This window comes from Oryx dammah, unplaced genomic scaffold (assembly GCF_014754425.2).
Source record: "Oryx dammah isolate SB20612 unplaced genomic scaffold, SCBI_Odam_1.1 HiC_scaffold_27, whole genome shotgun sequence".
NCBI classification, from domain to species: Eukaryota; Metazoa; Chordata; class Mammalia; order Artiodactyla; family Bovidae; genus Oryx; species Oryx dammah.
The window spans coordinates 24,611,551-24,634,126 of record NW_024070211.1 but is presented as its reverse complement, the minus strand read 5'-3'; the positions used below and the strand labels follow the sequence as shown (position 1 = coordinate 24,634,126).

The 22,576-nt window shown below is 37.9% G+C and overlaps 1 protein-coding gene across 1 annotated transcript in view; it reads left to right on the top strand.

Moving 5' to 3' along the window:
• The window catches only part of ACSL3 (acyl-CoA synthetase long chain family member 3), a 79,326-nt gene extending 58,939 nt beyond the window's left edge, over positions 1–20,387 (top strand). Inside the window, exons 6-15 of the mRNA XM_040228485.1 lie at positions 1,440–1,590; positions 2,759–2,882; positions 3,425–3,496; positions 5,340–5,479; positions 7,509–7,681; positions 9,604–9,678; positions 10,744–10,935; positions 12,511–12,625; positions 13,993–14,150; positions 18,328–20,387. Of these exons, the coding sequence (XP_040084419.1) occupies positions 1,440–1,590; positions 2,759–2,882; positions 3,425–3,496; positions 5,340–5,479; positions 7,509–7,681; positions 9,604–9,678; positions 10,744–10,935; positions 12,511–12,625; positions 13,993–14,150; positions 18,328–18,485 (1,358 nt within the window). The 3' untranslated portion in view covers positions 18,486–20,387. The remainder of the gene's footprint in view (positions 1–1,439; positions 1,591–2,758; positions 2,883–3,424; positions 3,497–5,339; positions 5,480–7,508; positions 7,682–9,603; positions 9,679–10,743; positions 10,936–12,510; positions 12,626–13,992; positions 14,151–18,327) is intronic.
• The last annotated feature ends 2,189 nt before the right edge of the window (positions 20,388–22,576 follow it).

The following is a 22,576-nucleotide window of genomic DNA, read 5'->3' as shown; positions in this document are numbered from 1 at the left end:
AACTTAAGGAAAAATACAAACATTAATTTATGAATGTTCTAAAAGTAGTATTTATTTGAAATTAATTTAAAATACTTTTATACATGATACAGTTTTCCTGTTCTCCTTTTTAGATGGTTTAAAGTTAGTTTTAGAAATAATGTCATTAAACTTGTAGGATTTCATAAAAACTGTTAGGATGGTGGGACTATACTTCACTTGGCTTGGAAACAGGGTTATGCTGAGGTTAATTTTGTGCATGTTGAATTTAGGTGCACATGGGACATTTAAATACAGCTTTGTAGTGGGCAGTGGTGTGTACAAGTCTAGTATGCTGGAGTTAAGTTTGGAGTTAAAAGATTTAGAAGCTGAGAACAGGTTTTAATTAAAGCCAAGGGAGTAGGTGACACCCATAGAGAAAGGTACCTTCAAAGGCCACCACGAGTTGCCCGGAGAAGAAGGAAGAAGATGGGTGGTGTGTGATTCATGGGGGTCGAGTGGAAGGAGCCTCTCAGAAGGCGGGAGTCTCTCATAGGACGAGGTGCCCTGGAGGAGCCTAGTGACACAGGGGCTGCAAAAGCACCATTGGGCTTCTTGGCCAGAGTCTCTCCAGAGAACAGCTTCTAGAAAGTGGTGGCAGTGGAGAATGGCACCATGGGACAAAGGAGTGAATGGCAGGTTAGGAAGCAAGAACTTGAGTAGTAACAGTTATCAAGAAATACATCTTGATGGGCAGGAGAGCAAGGGTGCACTTGGGAACAAGTTTACAATGTTTTCCCTGTTTACTGAAGAAGGCCCCATTTAGGGTAGTCCAAGAGTAATTCAGGCAGAGAAGTGGTGCTGTCCATGACCTACTTCTCTTTGTTTTTCTGCTGTGTCACCTGTCTGGGATGTTGGCTCCTGTTCCTGGGCTTGTGCCAAAGGGGGAAGAATTCTGAGTATAGCCATGTTAGCTTCACACTGTGAAGTAGAGAACAGTTTTAGCAAATGCCTAGGTACCCTAGTCTAATTTCTTAGTCGAGTCACTGGCATAGCCTTTTGTCTCTCTGCTTCTGTTGTTTCCTTTTTGAGTTAGGTAGCCACACAGTAGCTAATGTGATCCTTGTTGCGGACAAACCCCTGTTCAAAATGATGTTGCTTTCCACGCAGTGTGAAATCCAGAGTCGTGGGCATGACCTTGGAGACTGAATGATGGGGTTCTGGCAGTTACTTCACCTTCGTTTCCTGCCCCTTTTCCTAACATTTTCTCACCTGGTCTTGCTTTATTTTTCTTCATAACTCTTATAAATTATAGATTTGTGTACATCTGTCCAAGTAGACTATGTCTCATATGTAGGGACTTAATCTATTTTATCGACCTTTGTGTGAGTACAATTAATAGTTGTTGAGTTAACAAATGATTATGAAAAAATTGGTGATATAGGTAAATTTCTCAGGAGTATGTGTCTTCTCTAATGCAGAAAACAAACCCCTCAGCAAACCAGCGCCCTCAGATATTGCAGTGATCATGTACACAAGCGGATCCACAGGAATCCCCAAGGGGGTCATGATCTCTCATAGCAACATCATTGCTGGGATCACTGGGATGGCGGAGAGGATTCCGGAACTAGGGTATGTTGGTATTTACGTTAATTACTTATGTTAATGTCGTTTCGTAGTATATGATCAAATTAGTCCTTCAGAGTCTGTTTATAGTTAAGCGTTTCTTCAAAAAAGACATTAAAATTACAAAATAATTATAGTTGTAGGGTTTAAAAGGTATCATTGTTAATATTTACTTTTTACTTTAAAAGTGCAAACTTGACCTGATTTAAATGTCTTAAATATTTTAATCAGTTCATATTGTTACCATCTAGTCATTTTTATACCTCAGTATTATAATTCCAGTGAACAGATAATACTTAGTGGATATATTTATTGAGCTTCTGTATTCAGTCTCTGATTTTTCCTTTTAAGACACAGTCAGGTAGTAGCAGGGGGAGAGTGGGTCTCTGGGAATGGGAAAGAGATCAGTGAGGAAGCCAGATGGGAGGGAGTTTTAGGGAAGTGAGGATAACATTCCCAGAGATGGAATCAGTATTGTGATGACTGATCTTGTACAGCGGTTGGATATTTTTGTTGCCTTTAAGTGTAGCAATTATAAATACACACATGTTACTGTGGAATTGAATTTGGAGATGCAGATAGAAATCTCTTATGTATGCATAACTTTCAGGAAAAAAATTAAGAGCAAATAGTTCCTTCTAGGAAGTTGCCCTTCATATTTTGACAGTGGAAGCAGTTCTTGAAATAATATGCACATGTATACATATACATTTTATTATATAATGTATAATTTAACTTTCGGAACAAGAATCTCTTCCTGAGATTCCTGGCAGGCAGTTGTGGATTCTCTTTGAACTGTCCTTTTTGATATCCCATTACTTGTCAGATCCCTCCTTGGGGGATTTCTTCTGTGCTTCAGAATCCCTCATGTTTTTACACCCTCCGAGTGCTGGTCTCTTCTGCTCTAGAGCTTTGCTTGTGCAGTGCTCAGTGAGGGAGCACCTTCCAGGAGGACTGGGAGCGGAGCCACCTCCTTGTGTGTCTGCCTCCTCAGCTTCAGAAGCAGCTGTATTGCAGTTCTCCTCCCCTGACACCCCAGGCTCTGCCATCCACACACACGCACACGTGGAGCCCAGAGGGCCCTCCCGTCGCCTTTTAAAGCTTGCCCCACTGCAGCCACTTTTCATAGAAACAGCACCTGACTGTTGCCTCTTGGATCTTCCTTTTCTTCTAGGGAGAAAGATGTTTACATTGGATATTTGCCTCTGGCCCACGTCTTAGAATTAAGTGCCGAGCTTGTCTGTCTCTCCCATGGATGCCGCATCGGCTACTCTTCACCACAGACTTTAGCAGATCAGGTAACAGAATTTCTGTGATTTGAGATACTAAGAAACCATAACCAACACAATATTGTAGAGTAATTAGCCTCCAATTAAATAAATTTATTTTTTAAAAATGGCCAAAAATTAAAAAAAAAAAGAAACCATAATTATCTTTAACAAAATTTTCATTCAGTATGATAGTATACTATAAGGATAACAGTTAATCATTTCAAAAGAACTTGCCTTTTAAGATCTATTTAGAATATGAGTTGATTAAAATGGGCTTCCCTTGTGGCTCAGCTGGTAAAAAATCCTTCTGCAATGCGGGAGACCTGGGTTTGATCCCTGAGTTAGGAAGGTTCCCTGGAGAAGGAAAAGGCTACCCACTCCACTGTCATGGCCTGGAGGATTCCATGGACTGTGTAGTCCAGGGGGTCGCAAAAAGAGTCGGACCAATGGAGTGACTTCCACGTCATGTCACAGATTAAAATTACAGAATTTTGTAATATATTTTTAAAGCATTTCATTGAATTTTTAAAATAATGATCACTTTATGTAAACCTATTTTCTCTCTGTAGTCTTCAAAAATAAAAAAAGGAAGCAAAGGAGATACATCCATGTTGAAACCAACACTGATGGCAGCTGTCCCGGTAAGAATTGACCATTAATCAATATTGAGTGCTAAAAAAAAAAAAAAAGCATCTCCAGAGTGTAACTGCTAGTGGAAAAGACATTGTTGACAAGGTAGTTTATGTAGGATTTACTCCTTATTTGTTACCTGTATTACCTTGAGCTCTGAAGTATTTATTCGGTCATGTTTTATCATTTTCATCTTGTTTTTTAAGCAATCAACTTAATAGTAGTTTCAGCTTCCATATGATATTATCAACTCCTTTCCTTAAAGAGCTTCTTGCTCAAATCAGTTTTGTGATATCTGTTTGCTGTTAGTAGAGACCTGAAGCCCAGCAGGAGATAGGAGGAAAGGTTGGAGATCATCTTCTCCCAAGAAAATCATACCTCCCAAGTCCCTTAGGGAGAGTCTGGCCTGGACACCAGAAAAAAGTGACAGAGAAGTTGGTGCCACTTTGAATTGCCCAAGAATCACTGTGATGGCTCAGATGGTAAAGAGTCTGGCTGCCATGTGGGAGACCTGTATTCCATCCCTGGGTTGGGAAGATCCCCTGGAGAAGGAAATGGCCACCCACTCCAGTATTCTTGCCTGGAAAATCCCATGGATGGAAGAGCCTGGCAGGCTGCAGTCCATGAGGTTGCAAAGAGCTGGGCACAACTGGATGACTGATGCAGAAGCACTCTGCCTCTTAATTTAGGCATAGGGAGGGACCTGGGAATGAGACCAATAGAAATGGGGTGATAGTGATTTTCTGTGCCCCTAATGTACATTTTACAAGACTTTCTGATTTTGTTTGAATTTTAACTGGATACTGAATATTCTGGATGGCTCAGCGGGTAAAGAATCCTCCTGCCAGTGCAAGAGACGCAGGAGACACTGGTTTTATCCCTGGGTTAGAAAGATCCCCTGGAGAGGAAAATGGCATCCCACTCCAGTATTCTTGCCTGGAGAATCCCATGAACAGAGGAGCCTGGTGGGCTACAGACCAAAGGGTTGCAAAGAGTCAGACACGACTGAACTGCTGCACCCACCACATGTTCACATTTGAGCATTATTATGTAGTTTTTCCAAAGTCAAATATAAATGATCAGTAGTTTTGGAGTTTCAGTAGGTATGCAGTTTCCTTAATAATATCCTTCTTTAAATTTTTAATTCATATAAATATTAAATATAGTATAAAATTGTGGAGAGAACCTATTTCAAGTCAGTAAAGTGTATGTCAGAGTAATAGCAGTAGCAAGCAAAATACAGTGCAGGCAAGGAAATTTTTTTCCTGGGTGCAGCATTAAAAATCAAAACAAGCAAGCAAAATGACCCCATGGTTTTTGTAAGCCAAGAATGTAGTACTTCATATCTTCATAAGATAAAATTATGAGAATTTAAAAAGCCATTTCATATAGGTGTTCATTTATTTAGTGAGTTTAGTTTTTAGCTCAGAATAAGTAAGATAACCTGGAGAAGGAAATGGCAGCCCACTCATGTATTCTTGCCTGGAGAGTCCCATGGACAGAGGAGCCTGGCAGGCTGCAGTTCATGGGACTGCAAAGAGCTGGACACAGCTGAGCACACACACACAAGTCAGATAAATAAACAAAGCAGTGTAAAGAATCAGTGATGGCATATTACTGCCCTAAGGTTTTTAATATCTCCCCCTTCTTTACTATTGCTGAACATCTATTAAAAATTACTTTTACTGAAATCTCATTTTTAAACAAAGTGTGGCTCTATTTTAAAAGTTTATTATTGACGGAGTGTCTCTTTTAAAATGTCTCTATTAATGGAAATAGTAATCTGATGTTAAGCTTTTAAATAAGGTAGCCGAGAGCATTGTTGACTGTATTAAGTCATTTGTATATTTTTAGGAAATCATGGATCGAATCTACAAAAATGTCATGAATAAAGTGAATGAAATGAGCAGTTTTCAACGCAATCTGTTTATTCTGGCCTATAATTACAAAATGGAACAGATTTCAAAAGGGCACAGTACTCCACTGTGTGATAGGTGCGTAAAGGCTCTCCTTTTCCTTCATAATTTGATCATTTGTTCACATTAATTATCTTAAGGGTCTCTAAAAATTCCATCTTGCATAAGAATATGAGCAATTAAAGAAGCTTTCAATGTTATTTGAAAAATATTATCACCAAAAATTTTATTGTACTAATAGTGTGTTTATATCTTTGGTGGCCGCTTACATGAGTTTAATTGTTTTGAGAAGTAGTTTCTCTTTGCTTTTAAATTTATTTTGATATGAATAGAAAATGGCAACCAGATATTAAACGTTTTGTGACCTATTCCACCCCTCCCCTCCATGGCACTAATAGAATAAGTATATTTAACTGTAAAGTATTTGAGAAATTAGAAAGTAACAGTATGACATTCAAATTACTTTTATGGGGATATTAATATAGTTTTCAAATGTGTCACATTTAAAGCTTTATAATTTTTTCCTACCTTTTACTAATCTCTCCAGTGAAATACATAACTGCTTTGTAAACCTATATATATATATATATTTATATATACACATATATGTATATATAATACACACATGTATTTATACATACATATAATATGCATTTACATGTGCACATATGTTTATATGCATACATATATGTATTTATACACACACATATATGTATTTATATACTTTCCTGTAGCTCAGATGGTAAAGAATCTTCCTGCAATGCAGGAGACCTGGGTTCAATCCCTGAGTCAGGGAGATCCTCTGGAGAAGGAAATGGCAATCCACTCCAGTATTCTTGCCTGGAGAATCCCATGGACTGAGGAGTCTGGCGGGCCACAGTTCATGGGGTTGCAAAGAGTCAGACACGACTAAGTGACTAACACTACTATATATACAAACATATATATTAGATATATTTATATACACACTTATATTTTAAATGGTTGCCTTTTGGTCTTTGCCTTTTTCAAAGTTATTAAAATACAGACAAAGCACTTCCCCTCTTTTCATCAAGATAATAAGCAGTCTTTAGTATATTTTCAGAAGCATTTCAATTAGATATTTCAGTTGTTTCCTTTTTAAATTTACCAGATACTTTGAATTAGTGAAATTCTAAAGAGCTAAATTGCTATTTACAGATATGTATACATTTCTAATGAAATAAGCTAAAGGAAAAAAATAATTTGCTTTTAATAATAAACTTCATGAAGATATAGTAAAGTTATTCAGTATTAATATGTATTATATAATGATATAAAACTAATTATTCTGGTCATAAGCGAAGAATTTCTGTTACTATACAAAATTAAACCTGGCAATTTTGAATTCTAGTATTTCTTACAGTTCTTAAGAGAAAATCACATTTTCTTGGTCGAGTAAACTTAGTTGGATAGACATTTAGATTTAAATAGTGGGTCAAGAGAATCTCTTAAATTGGCTTTGTGGCTTTGGATAAGTCACTTGATCTCAACATCTCATTCCCTGGTGGCTCAGAGGTTAAAGCATCTGCCTGGAATTCAGCAGACCCAGGTTTGATCCCTGGGTAGGGAAGATCCCCTGGACAAGGAAATGGCAACCCACTCCAGTACTCTTTCCTGGAGAATCCCATGGAGGGAGGAGCCTGGTGGGCTACAGTCCAGGGGGTCGCAAAGAGTCGGACACGACTGAGCGACTTCAATTTCAATTTTGCTTTATTGTATTTCACAAGTAACTGTGGTTTTCTTTTTAAACGAATGGAAGGTTTGTGGTGACCCTCTATTATCAGATGTTTAGCATTTGCTAGGAATAAAGTATTTCTTAATTAAGGTATGCGTTGCTGTTTATACATAATACTGTTACGCTCTTAATAAACCACAGTATAGTATAAACATAATTTTTCTATGTACCAAGATAACAAAAATTGAAGTGACTTGCTTTATTGTTGTAGTCTCTCTATTGCTATGGTCTGGAATGGAACCCTAAATTATCTTCGAGGTGTTCCTATATATCAAAATTGGGAGATTAGTCTAAATGATTTGGAAAATCCCATTCAGCTTTAAAATTCTGTGATTGGATTTTTTTTTTTAGCTTTATTTTCCGGAAAGTTCGAGGCTTGCTAGGTGGAAATATTCGACTTCTGTTGTGTGGAGGTGCTCCACTTTCTGCAACCACACAGCGATTCATGAACATCTGTTTTTGCTGTCCTGTTGGTCAGGGGTATGGACTCACTGAATCTTGTGGGGCTGGAACAATTACAGAAGGTTAGTGTTGCTGCAGAGTGGTGTCTACAACAGAGGCTGGGGTACAACTCCTGGCCCTTTTGGTATGGGTTGTTTTTTGCAAGTATATAGAAAATCAGTTAAAATATTTCCGTAAATCCCAAGTACTGTGATTGTTGAAATCAGTTTTCAGAATGTATTCAGTTCAGTTCAGTCACTCAGTCGTGTCCAACTCTTTGTGACCCCATGAATCGCAGCACGCCAGGCCTCCCTGTCTATCACCAACTCCTGGAGTTCACTCAAACTCAAATCCATTGAGTCGGTGACACCATCCAGCCATCTCATCCTCTGTTGTCCCCTTCTCCTCCTTCCCCCAATCCCTCCCAGCATCAGAGTCTTTTCCAATGAGTCAACTCTTCTCATGAGGTGGCCAAAGTACTGGAGTTTCAGCTTCAGCATCATTTCTTCCTAAGAACACCCAGGGCTGATCTCCTTTAGAATGGACTGGTTGGATCTCCTTGAGGTATATCTAAATGTCACTAGTTCATCTAGAGGAGTTTTTCATGTTAAACTATGATAGGTAGTATTAAAAACTACTTAACACTTAGCAGCAGCAGCATTCTAGAAAAAAAGGTTTAGTAACAAACATTAGCTATATTGTATACATATATGATCTTGTATCAGTTATTAAATTTCTTTTTATGTAGAAAAACTAGTGTGTTTGTTTAGTTGTTTAGGTTTATTAAGGGTCAAATTCAGAAATGTTTATTGAGGTGAGTGGTTTGTTAAAATAAGTGCAGGGGGAAACTAGAGAATCTAATTTTGGTTTGGAGAATCTAATTCCCAGAAACTTATCATGGCGACAAGTTTAGATGACTGGTCCATTACCCAAGTGGTTCCTAGGTGACTGTCTAGTGCCCCATGTGCCCTTTTATAGAGGAAAGTTACTTTGTTCTCCAGTCCAAGAAAAAACTATGCTTCTCCTTTGTTTTCTCTAGATATTTGTAGACACTAAACCTTATTCATTTTCCTTTCTTTGCCCTAAGTGATTTTGTGTACCATTCTTATGCCAGGTTTATCCTGCACTACTTCCATATTTTCCAGTTTTCGGTTGGGTTCTTTATCGTTTTCATATTTTTGGAAGCTGCTTGTAAGTCTTGTTTCACAGAATATACACAAGCATTCTTAAAAACATGCACATTCAGTTCCTAAGGAGCCTTACTTTCTTTGATTTTTAAGGTTTCCATTGGTTGTGCGATTAAGCAGTGATGGTTTATGTTGTAAATAATCTGTAAAGTATCATGTATCAAACTTTTATTTCTGATATTTGAATGGTCCTTGAAACCTAATGCAATAGTAATTTATAATCGTGAAGTCTTGCCCCAGATCTTTGAAAGTGAACAGTCTGAACCTCCAGCCTGGCCTCTGAACTCTGAGTTTAAATAGGGTATGGTAGCATAAGCTGATGTGAGGGGAGCTTCAGAGGTCTTACTTTGAAGACTGGAGAGGTTATTTCTCCTGCAAAGCTGTGTTAAGTCAAGTAAGAAAGTGGAATAGCTGTAAACCGTTGTGCTCCTTCATCCTTAAAAATAGGGAAGGCAGAGTCATGAACCAAGCAGCTACTTAGTGGGTATAAGAAAATGTGATGGTACGGAATCTGGGGAAACGAGCAGGCCTGTCCTGTCTGTTAGGGGCTATAGTTGTTGCTGTGCTGGAAATGTGGACCCATGGTTCTTGGAGATTCTGACTCTTCTGTAAAATGTCTTGTTTATAACCACTTCAGATTAAAGAAATGAAACACCTCAGTGTGGGCTACACAGCCTGGTTCACCAGTGTGCTGCTTCTGCTTGTAAAGATTCTCTGGGGATGTCTAAGCTTTGGGATAAATCTTTGTAATTAAAAAAAAAAGAAGAAGCAATTTATTAACTACCATAATCAAATCCTTTTTTTTGTTTACGTCTTAGTGTGGGACTACAATACCGGCAGAGTGGGAGCACCATTAGTTTGCTGCGAAATCAAATTAAAGAACTGGGAGGAAGGTAATAACCTGTTTTAACCACAGAGCATTAATTTGTATAGTATTAGAATTGTTCTTCATTTTCTTCCTTATTTTAGAATATAAAATCACCCATAAGTGCTTACTTTTGTCTTTTATAAATAGAAATATTTTTATCTAGAGCTATGAGTGAATTTATTTTGCTTGTTTCAGAGATGATTTTGAAGAATTGTTTTTTTGCTTGTTTTATTATTACATAAATGCAAGTAAGAATTATGGGGAAAATTTGAAGATTTATTAAATGAATAATGCCCATATATTGCAAATGATCATATTTTATAGAAACAAAATCACAAAATTCATTCTATGAAACAGAAGATTTTTACCTATTTTTTTCTTTTTTCTTTCTCTTCTCTGAGGGCTTCAACCCAAAATTATCAGAAGGAAATTTTTACTATAATTACATAAAAATCTCTTGCTCATTCCATTTAAATACTAGTCATTTTTAAAATATTTGATCCTATGAACATGTGCATATTATTTCTGGTTTGTTTGGATGGACTTTTCTTTTATACAAGGAGATTCTAAGCCTTGGGTGTCACTTTTCAGCTGTCTTTTAGCAAAACTAGTGAAAATGTTTCATAAACTTGGAACCATTCTGAAGTTACCTGTAAGGAATAAATCCTCTAAATATGTGCTAGTTTGACTTTATACTGAGATTGATTCTCAAAATGCACAATTTAACACTTTTATCAATTAGTATGATATTTAAGCGTCTCTACAGAATCCTTAAAGGTACTGACCTGCACAGTACATACATATGTAACTGTTTTATACACTAGATGTTGGGGTTTTTAGTTTATTTTTTTTTCTTGGAATAGTAGTTTGAAAGCAGAAGTGCTATGGTTAAGCAACTGAAAATTTGTAGCTAGATTTAATAATGAATTTTGTTCATAGTGTTTGCCTTACTTTGCAAAACCCTAATTGGATCAAAATCAGATGAGCCTATTTGGAAACTAGCTTCAAATATGGAAAATAGTTTCAAATATTCACCTGATGCGTGAGGGATAAAACTATTCAATTAACTCTAAATCATTCTGTTTATTAGGTGGATACTTTAATACCGATAAACCACATCCCAGGGGTGAGATTCTTATTGGTGGCCAAAATGTGACAGTGGGGTACTACAAAAACGAAGCGAAAACAAAAGCTGATTTTTTTGAAGATGAAAATGGACAGAGGTGGCTCTGTACTGGAGACATTGGGGAGTTTGACCCTGATGGTTGTTTGAAGATCATTGGTGAGCCAGCTGATACTGTTTTCCTTTAAGTAGATGTTCCTGTAGTGTCTTTTCAAAAAAGAGATTGCATATTTAGAGAAGTTGTTTAATCGTGTAAGAATTCATCTTCCTGTAATGTTGGTATGGTCTCTGTATCAGCTCTGGAATGTAAAAATGCACAAGAGGGACTGTATGGAATTTATAAGGCTTGACATGTTATGAGGCCTTAAGGTCTATTCAGAAGTGGTATTTTTAATTACTATTAGATAACACTTAAAGAGTCCAATTCTTAGTAGGGAGTATTCATTTTTGTGTGCTGTGCTTAGTTGCTCAGTCATGTCCAACTCTCTGCGACCCCATGGACTGTAGCCCACCAGGCTCCTCTGTCCATCGGAATTCTCCAGGCAAGAATACTGGAGTGGGTTGCCATGCCCTCCTCTGGGTGATCTTCTCAACTTAGGAGTCAAACTGGGGTCTCCTGTATTGCAGGTGGATTCTTTACCAGCTGAGCTACCCGGGAAGCTATCATTTTTGTGTATGTAGAGGTTATTGGGCAAGACTCTTGCCTGTCTGAAGCATTTGCTTCCCTTGCCATTGAGAGCTAAGGAATGCCCGGCAGCTCAGTACCAGGACTGATAGGTGAAAAATACATTCCCCTGCTTCTCCTCTTGGGTTCTTTGTCTCAGTTAATGGCACTTCTATCCCAGTCATGACATCTAGACACTGGCAGGAGATGAAAGCCTCAGTAGCCAGCTCTCCATAGTTAATCCATATTCCACTGCTTTACCTTATAAAATACACCTCAAGATCATTCTGTCCATCTCTCCCTGTTTCTGTGATTGTAGGTCAGGTCTGCACCTTTTGCCACCCTGTTGCAAGAAATTCCTTTCTGTTGCAGTGCCTGCCTCTGCTGAATGCACCCTCTCGTGGCCACCACATGATTACTGAACCCCTATCTCACTGACTGCTTTCTTGCTGGAAACCTTTGAGTGGCTCCCAGAGGCTCAGTTGAGGGTAGCCCCGCTCACCCATGTGCCCCCATTGCCTTTGTGCTGCAGTAGTGCAAACTGGCGCAGCTCTGTTCTTTGCCAGTGCCATTCCACTTGGCTGCAGCTCAGTCTTCTCTGAAGACTCAGTTCAGGCCTCACTTGCAGGAATTCTCCCCAAATCAGCAAGTTGGAGAGTCTGAGCACTTAGCACTGCCATGTCGGACTGAAGTGATGTGGTTTTTCATTCTGCTTCTCTTTGGATAGACTGTGAGCTTTCACATGCACTTGAGTGTATATTCTTGACCTTTCTGGTATTAATGTGTCCCGAGGACATAATCTGTTGAGCAGAACATACCTGAAGCCCTGAGGATGGGGTCCCTTAAGAAGCTAAGTTTTTAAAAGAAATATATTCAGTGGTACAGAAATAAAGGCCTCATTTTATTATGTGTTTTAAATTTCAGCATAGCTCTTATAAGGAACTTAACTGATCGCAAATTACTTAGGGGATGGCCAGTATTTGTGGGGAATGGCCAATATTTGTATGTATTAAAGATGTGTTAATACTATCCCTCCAATGTGCCCCGCTCCTGGCCCTGTTTTTGCACAGATCGTAAGAAGGACCTTGTAAAACTACAAGCAGGAGAATATGTTTCTCTTGGGAAGGTGGAGGCTGCTTTAAAGAATCTCCCACTAATAGACAACATTTGTGCGTATGCAAACAGGTAAGAGCATAGAATTTATGCTGCTTAAAACATTTGGTAATGCTGTCGGCCCTTCCTTTCTCTGCTGGCCTTCTTGGTAAAGTTATCCCGAGACCTCTTCCTTCTCATGCGTTTTCCTCTTCTCATTACAGCCACTGGCTGACTCTTGCTTTGTGATGCTCCTTTCTATCATCCTCTGTCTGATTGCTGTTTTACGTCTTGGTGCAGAGTCCCATGTGATAGGAAGGTGAAGGAAATAACCCTCCCGCTGCTTTGGTTCTCTGAGCTGCTTGTCCTTCTACACAAGGAGGCTTCCCGCAACCAGTCTAGAGGAGAGGGGAGTAAAGAAGGAAATTGGTTGGCCAACAGTCCTCTGCTCAGTTCTTACTACCCCTTCTCAATTTCAGCCTGCCTGGGGCCCCAGGAACCCCAAAGGAGGGCTTCCTTTCCCCCTTAAGCTAAGTTAAGCTGTGGCTTCACACATAGCGTCTCTCGCCCATGATGATTCAGAGGCAGCTGGGAAGGAGAGTTTAAAGTTAAAATCCCAGGAATGCACTCTTGGGAAATGTGTTGGAATTTCAGATTGACACACTGTTCACATTTTTCCATAACACTACTGTATGTGGCAATCGTTCCCCAGTGGTAGTGATTGAGTGTTTTGTGGCCAGCCTAGAAGACTTACTGCTGCAGTTAACATAATACTTATTATGAAAAATAAAATCTGATATTAGAAGAACCAGTTTAGAAATAGACTTTGAGGTACAGCCCACTTTAGAGATTTATCATATCGATTTATAAATGATTGTGCCCTCTGTTAGTTATGAAGTGTTTTCTTTAGTGATGCTAACAGTTCTGGATTTTCTGGTGTGATATTAACCAGCACTGTCTTTCTTCTGATGATGCTGTCATTTCTTCAGGGGACTGGTTTCTGTGGGTGTGCTTAGAGTTCCTCTAGAATACAAATTCTCATGATAACAAAAGAATAAATATATATAATTACATTAGTTTGACTTGTTGCCATAATTTTTTAAAAACAGCTTCTTACTTTCATTAGCTTTTATTTTTATTTAGTCTATTGATGTGAATTTTTAAAGATAAATTTTCTAATTTAAAAGCATGATTCATAATAGTTATTATATACATAGCTGAAATTCATCATGAAATGTCAGATTAAGGTTTATTTAGCAATGAATTCTGCCAGAGTGTCAGAACGTGTTATGAATCAGACAGTAAAATTGGCTGTTGCATGAAATAAGTGTGGCAAATATGCCTTATGTGTATTCTTTAAAATGGTAGAGTTGGTTACTAAATTTGAGTGTAATCAGTAACCACAGTTAACATGGTATGCCATTTAGTGCCCTAACGAAATTATCCTGTATATATTTCAGTTATCATTCTTACGTCATTGGATTTGTTGTGCCAAATCAAAAGGAACTAACAGAATTAGCACGAAAGAAAGGACTTAATGGGACTTGGGAGGAGCTGTGTAACAGTAGTGAAATGGAAAACGAGGTACTTAAAGTGCTTTCTGAAGCTGCTATTTCAGGTGAGTGAGAGTGTTAACTGGTTCTGGGAAAGGAGATGGGAAGAGAATACTTAAACTTGTTTATTCCGTTTTTGTTACAAGGGCTTAGGTTACATTTCCTGCTCAGAAACCAATCATATTTTCCTACCATTAGTCGGGAGAAGAACATGCTTGTCACCCCTATTCAAGTTCCTCTGGGGACACACAAGGCCACCACGCCCACCACTGATGTACACGTATCAGAATGTTCTCTTCTCACAGCTTCTGTTTTCCGGGTTGGCCCTTTCTCCACTCTGCTCTGCTGTTTCCAAGGCCCTGCTGGGCTTCCCAGACACCCCAACCCACAGTGAACAGTCCAAGACTCTACATTGTCAGTGTGGTGGTGGTTGGCTGTACTCACGTATCCTCTACCCATTTTGTATGTGTGTGTGTGTGTATTGTGGAGGGGGCACAGAGAGACGTAGTGTGATATTCTTGGTTTAATAAAAACAGCTATACTGTCTGAGTCATCAGCGTTAAGTAAAATATAAGTGTGCATTTTTATTCTCCTTAGATATGTCATTCAAGATAATGAAAAATGTAGATCTCATTTAATCAGATGAAGTTATTCTGACCCTTTATTTCAGCAGTAATTATGTTTTGTAGCATGTCAGCCTGAATATAGTTTCCAGCTTTTCTAGGTAACTCAAAATCCTTGCACTGATGCTGAATTAAGTTTAGGTTTCTAATTAAAGTTAGAAACCTATATTGTTTCTCTCTAAGGTGGAATACTGAAACAATTAAGCATAATTTAAAAATTTATATACTTAATATATATTTTTTAAAAGTAAATTTTATAAACAGACATATAATTTACACACCAAACAACTCAACCATTTAGTATACAGTAGTTTTTTAGTATGTTGGCAGAATTGTACACATTGCCATACCAGTTTCAGATTGTTATCACCTCATTGTCTTTGTCATTACCTCAAAAAAGAAATATTGTGTCCATCAGCAGGCACTCCTCATCATACCTCAGACCTCTTAGTCCTTGGGAGCCACTGATCTTTCTGTTTCTGTAGATTTGCCTGTTCTAGAGTTTTTGTACAAGTCGAACCATGTCGTATATGGGTTTTTATGACTGGTTTCTTTCACTTAGCATGTAATGTTCATCTCTATATTTTTGTCGTAGCGTGTATCAACACTTCATTTCCTTTTATTGGCCAAAGTATTGGAACTTCAACTTTAGCATAGTCTTTCCTATGAATACTCAGGGTTGATTTCCTTTAGGATTGACTGGTTTGATCTCCTTGCTGTCCAAGGGACTCTCAAGTTTCTGCAGCACAGTTCGAAGGCATGACTTCTTTGGCATTCCCCCTTCTTTATGGTCTATCTCTCACATCTGTACATGACTACTGGTAAAACCGTAGCTTTGACTACACATGGACCTTTGTCAGCAAAGTGGTGTCTCTGCTTTTTAATATACTGTCTAGGTCTGTCATAGCTTTCCATCCAAAGGGTAAGCATCTTTTAATTTCATGGCTGCAGTCACCATCTGCAGTGATTTTGGAGCCCAGGAAAATAAAATATGTCACTATATGGGTCTTTATATATTTTAGATATATAAATCCTTATCAGATATGTGATTTGTAAGTATTTTCTACCATTGTTTGGGTTGTGTTTTTACTTTCTTGATGGTATCCTTTGAAGTACAACAATTTTAATTTTTATAAGGAACAGTTTCCTTTTTTTCCTTTGGTTGCTTGTACTTCACATTTGAGAAGCCACTGCCTAATCTAAGTTACAAGTAAATATTTTCTTTATTTTCTTCTAAGAGTTTTGTAGTTTTTGTCCTTATATTTGGGTCCTTAATCCATTTTTATATATGATGTGAAGAAGGGATCCAACTTCATTTTTAAGCCAAATCTATATTTGATTCACACCAGAGAAAAAGAATCAGTAGGTTAAATATATTTAACTATGCAAACTTTTAAGGCAGGCAATTGGTGTACCTTTTCACTGGGGCCGGCTGGACAGAATTGGCAATCTGTAGGATAGACTGTTGAAAAAGTGGACTGGAGCTCTTAGGCAGGGATCAAAGCCCTTGTCCATAGGCAGAATTGCTTCTTTTTTGAGGGGGGGGCCTCAGCTCAGCTCTCAAGATCTTTGAACTGACTTAGCCATATCTATAAAACCACTTTCAAATTGAATAACTGGGAACTCCAGCCTAGTCCAGATGATGCATAAAACCACCACAGTCCTCCTATTGTCAGCTTGGCACCCACGTACATTTCCTTACACCATAGTTTAAGTTCCAAGAAAAGACAGTAACAAAGTCACACTGTCACCTAACATTAAACAGTTATCTTGTGTGCAACTGAAAATACATGAACCTTTTCTCCAGAAGTGTTTGCACACCCCTGAGTGATTTTTTAACTCTGCTACTTTGATATCCTGTAACTTAAATACTGTGATATAAAGTCAACTTATAATATATTATGACAAGAGAACTGGGAGAAGAAAACAAAAGTATTTGCTTACCATATATACAAACATATTCACAGCAAAATAAAGAAGGAATACTCATAGTTTTTATTAGAGTCCCCATTTCCCCAACCTGTCACGTGATTGTTGCTGTGTTCATTTTTCTAAAACGTGGTGTAGAGTATATCGCTGTTGCTAGCGTCATTTTGAGTGCAGTGCTGACTGTTTATAGCTGAGCGTGGGCTTCCAGGGCTTGTGTGCGAGTCTCCGTGCATCTCAGTGTTGTCAGACTCATGTCCCTTAATGCTTGGTCCCTACCGTACTGCTTTTTCTCATGGTGGCTTTTCCAGTTAGAAACCACTCCTGAAATACTTGTAATCTTTGAAGAATAAAACTTTGTTATTTGAGTTAATATATCATTTTTGTTCCCAAGGCACTTATATCTTGAATTCAGTTCTTTAAAAATATATGTATTATTATGGCTAAATGTTTACCCTTTTCCCAATAGTATACCAATTGAGAGCAGAAACTATTCATTTTTGTATTTTAAAACAATGTTTACTAAAGCATTTTACACAATAATTTTTGCTGGTAAATATTTGTGAAACAAGTGCTGAAAAGTAAATCAGCCTTAATAAGGAAATGTGCTTCTTCAGATCTCATTCGCCCACCCCCCCCAATCCTTCACCTCTTGCGGATCTCCTTGGTATCGAGCGGTGTGTGAGAAACACAGTAGGGAGCACACATTCTTCCTCAGAGCTCACGGCGACTATCCTGGCTCAGTCACTAGATTTCTGTTTTAACTTTATTATTTCTTAGTTTTTAAAGTGATTTTTAGAAAATGATTTCTTTTATTTTTGGCTGTGCTGGGTCTTTGTTGCTGCGTGGGCTTTTTCTCTGGTTGCAGAGAGCTGGGGCCACTCTCTTTCCAGCACGTGAGCTTCTCATCACTCAGGTTCTCTTTGCCGTGGCTTCTCTTGCTGTGGAGCACGGGCTCTAGGGTGCTCAGGTTTCAGTGGTTGCAGCTCCCGGGCTCTAGAGCACTGGCCTAATAGATGAGGCGCATGGGCATAGTTGCTTTGAGACATATGGAATCTTCCCAGATCAGAAATTGAACCTGTGTCTCTTGCATTGGCAGGTGGATTCTTTACCACTGAGCCACCAGGAAAGTCCTCTAAAGTGATTTTTTAAAAAATAAATTCAAAGAAAACAAATAGGTATAAGATCAAAAGTGACACTTGCTTTTTTTTAATCCTGGATACTAGCCCCTTGAGGCATATGGTTTATTTTGTCTGTATCCTCGTCCTACACATCTAGTTGCATGTAAGTTTATGTAGGGTTCAAACACAAAGCAAAATCATTTTTTTTAAACCTAACAATATATGGCAAGTATCTTTATATACCCCTACCAATAGATCTGACTTATTTTTAATGAATGAATTGTGTACATTTTATGCCTATATCATAATTTACCCAACTCATTCTGTTGATGGACATGTAGATTTTCTAAACAGTTTTTTGCTATTATAATTCTTATATATATATATCTATGTTTTGCTTCTAGTATTTCTGAGGTATAAATTGCTTAGAAGTGAGATTTATTAGCTGTAGGTTTTACATTTTGATGGGTGTGTGGAGACTGAGGAAGTTAAAACTATTTGCTAAGAATTTTAATTGTATATTTTTCATGACTCTGTGTTCACTTTTTAATTTCTTTTTTCCACAATCTCAGCAAGTCTGGAAAAGTTTGAAATTCCAGTAAAAATTCGTTTGAGCCCTGAACCGTGGACCCCTGAAACTGGTCTGGTGACAGATGCCTTCAAGCTGAAACGCAAAGAGCTTAAAACACATTACCAGGCGGACATTGAGAGAATGTATGGAAGAAAATAGTTATTCTCTTTCAGCATCAGTTTGCTGCAGGGAGCTCAGATCAAATAGGAAAATACTTGAAATGCATGTCTCAAACTGTGAGGCAGAGTCCATTCCTCATATTAAACCTAAACTGTTATTTCTCATGACATCACCATTTTTAACTGACAGGATTAGTAAAATATTAAGACAGCAAACTTGTGTCTGTCTCTTCTTTCTTCCCCTCCTCCAGTTCACTTTACCACCTAGGACTGCACTTGTCAGCATGAGGACTTTTATGAGTCATATTGGGGAACAGTGGTTTTAAAACCTCAAGTTTTTAAACATGATTTATATGTTCTGTATAATGTTCAGTTTGTAACTTTTTAAAGTTTGGATGTATAGAGGACTAAATAGGAAATATAAGAATTGGTTATTTGGGGGGCTTTTTTACTTACAGTATTTAAAATGCAAGGGTATGGATGTGAAATTATGTAAATTTCATTCAAATGCTTATGAATCAAATCATTGTTGAACTAAAGATTTGTTGCTGTGTAATTATTGTCTTGTATGCATTTGAGAGAAATAAATATACCCATACTTATGTTTTAAGAAATTGAGACCTTGTGAATATATGCCTCACAGTGTCTTCTTTATATATTTATTTTTCTTAGGGAAAAATGAAGTTGGGTTGGTGCTGCATGAAACAAAATAGCAATAGAGGGTTACGGTTTCATAGTAAAGAAGAAAACACAGCAAGGGTATCACCAGTGGATCATTAATTTCTAGTAGCTGACCATCAAAATATCTAGTCTTCTAGTTAGCTATGGAAACTAGGAAAATATCTAAATTTTTAGAATTGTTCCCAATTCTAAAAGGTAAGGTAGAATTTAAAAACAATAAATCAAAGGATGGAATGTTATTCTTTATTTTCACTGACTGCATATATATACATTGAATTGTCTGTGATTATGCCATATTAATGCTGGAAAGCTATTTCTCATTTTACCTTTAGTCGAGCTGTGTAGTGAAACATCTCATATTAAAATAAGGATTATTTTCTTGGATAGTTTGCACTGGGTGTGTATGTGTCAGGCTGTTGGTGGCTTATTAAAAATGCACCTTATTTTTTCTACCATAACCTTTCTACACTAGAAAATGAAATAATTTAGAATGCTTCTAATAGTAGCATTCTTACTATGATACACGAGAATTTCACTTTATAATGAGGTGAGTTAATTTGCAGATTTTTCATGTCATTGTGGAAATTGTTTATGATTCTGAAAACATTGTATTATAGTATGTCATTTCATATATATCGCTTGCCTATTGTTAAGAGTAATATTGTACCAATTAAGATGTGTTCAGATTAGGATGTAAAAAAATCACAGGTACCCTGTTTTACATGTCATATTAGGTATCTTTTTGAGTCTCAGTTACTTTAGGCACCAAGAGGCAAAATAAAAATAAATATATATGAAGAGATATGAACATAGATCTGTGTAGGATATGAGAGAGCTGCACCCTGTGGTTTTTGGTCATTTCAAGAGCACATCATATTTGGAGATACTGTAATGCAATATTTTTGTTTTAAACATTTCTTGTATTCTTGTATATATTTGTATTATGTTTTGAATGCTTTTCTTGTCATAGTTTAAATTTTCAGTTTGAAAAAACTGCCAAGAAGAAGTAAAAATAGGAAAAATTAAATGGTGTATCTCTAAAATGCTGCGATCTGAAAATTAAAGTCACCTTGGGTGGAGAGAATTTGTTTCTGATGCTTTATCTTTAGAATAATTATTTGCTTTCAAATGATGTTTGGAAAGTAGAAAAAACGGTTCAGTGTTTCAAAGGAGAGATGTCAATATAATTGTGACTTGAAATAGTGACAGATGAATATGTAGCTTATCACTGATTCAGAATAAAAGTTATTTTTCAGAAACATCTATAATGCTGGCTTAATCTGTAAACAGTCCTATTTTTCTCACTTTTTATGGTTCCCATCATTCCTAAAATATCAGATACCAGGTGTCAGATGACACGGAAGAAATGAGATTAAGTAGCATCCCCTTTCCAATTACTTTAATCCAAACCATCTCTAGTGACTTGGAAACGGGTATGTTTTAATATTATCCTTTCAAGAATAAAAAGTTGGTTGATTTGAAAAAAAAAGGGGGGTGGGTGGGCTACAGATGAGATGGCTGGATGGCATGACCGACTCGATGGACGTGAATCTGAGTGAACTCCAGGAGTTGGTGATGGACAGGGAGGCCTGGTGTGCTGCGATTCATGGAGTCGCAAAGAGACGACTGAGCGACTGAACTGAACTGACCCAACAACTATAATTTGAATATAAGAAAAATAAATATTGGTTTAACCAGAAGAACTTGAAGGGAAACTTCTAAGAATTATCTAACAGTCTATTTTCAGTTATGTGTATCAATTCTAAACGGAAAATTTTCTGAGAACTGTTGTTTTCTGGAAGTAAGCTATATAGAGAACTGTTGAGTCTCTCCTGAAACAGTCTTACTCGTGTCCAACTCTGCAATCCGTGGACTGTAGCCTGCCAGGCTCCTCTGTCTGTGGGATTTTTCAGGCAAGAATACTGGGTAGGTTGCCATTTCCTCCTCCAGAGGATCTTCCTGACCCAGGGATTGAACCCATGTCTTCTGCTTTACAGGCTGATACCTCTTGAGCTATCAGGGAAGCCCAACAATATGTCCAGCAGTTTACAATCAGGTAGATGGGTGGCCATCTCTGCTTTGCGCCAGCCCCCCACCTCTATCCTTCTTCCCCTCTCCCCACGTCCCCACTCTCCGTGCTGATATTTCTTAGCTTAAACTTCTTTAGAAAGTTTTTTATTGACAACAGAACAAAACAAAGTGTTAGCTACTTTCTAAATGCTACTTGGTTTAAGTAATGGGTTTGATGTCCATGATCTCTAAAGCTTGACGTTTTTTCAGTAATGTTTAATCTGGGATGACTTTGCTTCTAAAATACACAAGGTTTTGCAGTTTTCAAAAAGTATTCCCTGTGATTCAGCTTTGAAGCTTAATAACTCTCTGTGTGGGTTCTTTTGTGATAAGAATTATGTACATATGTGATGTTTTAGAGGAGATGCACTTTTAAATTGTACATAATGGACCACACTGGAATGTACTGTACACTTTATATACTGAAAATCGGTTGTTCACTGAATTCATTTTCAGTGTTTTCTTGTTATTACTCTTTCTGCCTGAAAGAGTGCACATCAAAAAGAAACAAGATAGCTACTATGTGGTATGGACTATATATCTGTGACTTGACATGAAGTTTGAAGAATAAAGATAGGTAAAAAATTTCTGATATTAAAACGCAATATTTTGTTTTTCCAAAGAAAGAAAAGCTCTCTCCATAAAAGTTAATTGACATCCCTGAAATAATTGTCTTTCTTGGGCTGGCAATCCATTTGAAGGGAGATTTGATTCTAGGAGTTCTGTTCTTGATGTACTTTGCTACCATCTGTCCTCACTTGCCCTGAGCCCTCTGAGTCCTGCCCTTCCTGTCCTCCCTTGGGTTTTGACAGCACAGGAGCCATGCTGTCTGCTAAGTCTGTGGTGATAAAAGGTTTTCTGCACATAAGCGTTCACATAGCATGAAGTCTTGAGATGATAAAGTTTAGCGTTAAAATTTGTGGGGTAAAAGTAAATTCAGTTGCTCAGTCATGTACTCTCTGCGACCCCATAGATTGCAGTACACCAGGCTTCCCTGTCCATCACCAACTCCTGGAGTTTACTGAAACTCATGTCCGTTGAGTCGATGATGCCATCCAACCATCTCATCCTCTGTCCCCTTCTCCTCCCACCTCCAGTCTTTCCCAGCATGAGGGTCTTTTCCAGTGAGTCAGTTCTTTGCATCAGGTGGCCAGGGTATTGGGAGTTTTAATTCAGCATCAGTCCTTCCAATGAACATTCAGGGCTGATCTCCTTTAGGATTGACTGGTTGGATCTCCTTGCAGTCCAAGGGACTCTCAAGAGTCCTCCAACACCACAGTTCAAAAGCATCAATTCTTTGGTGCTCAGGTTTCCTTATAGTCCAACTCCCATCCATACATGACTACTAGAAAAACCATAGCTTTGACTAGACAGACCTTT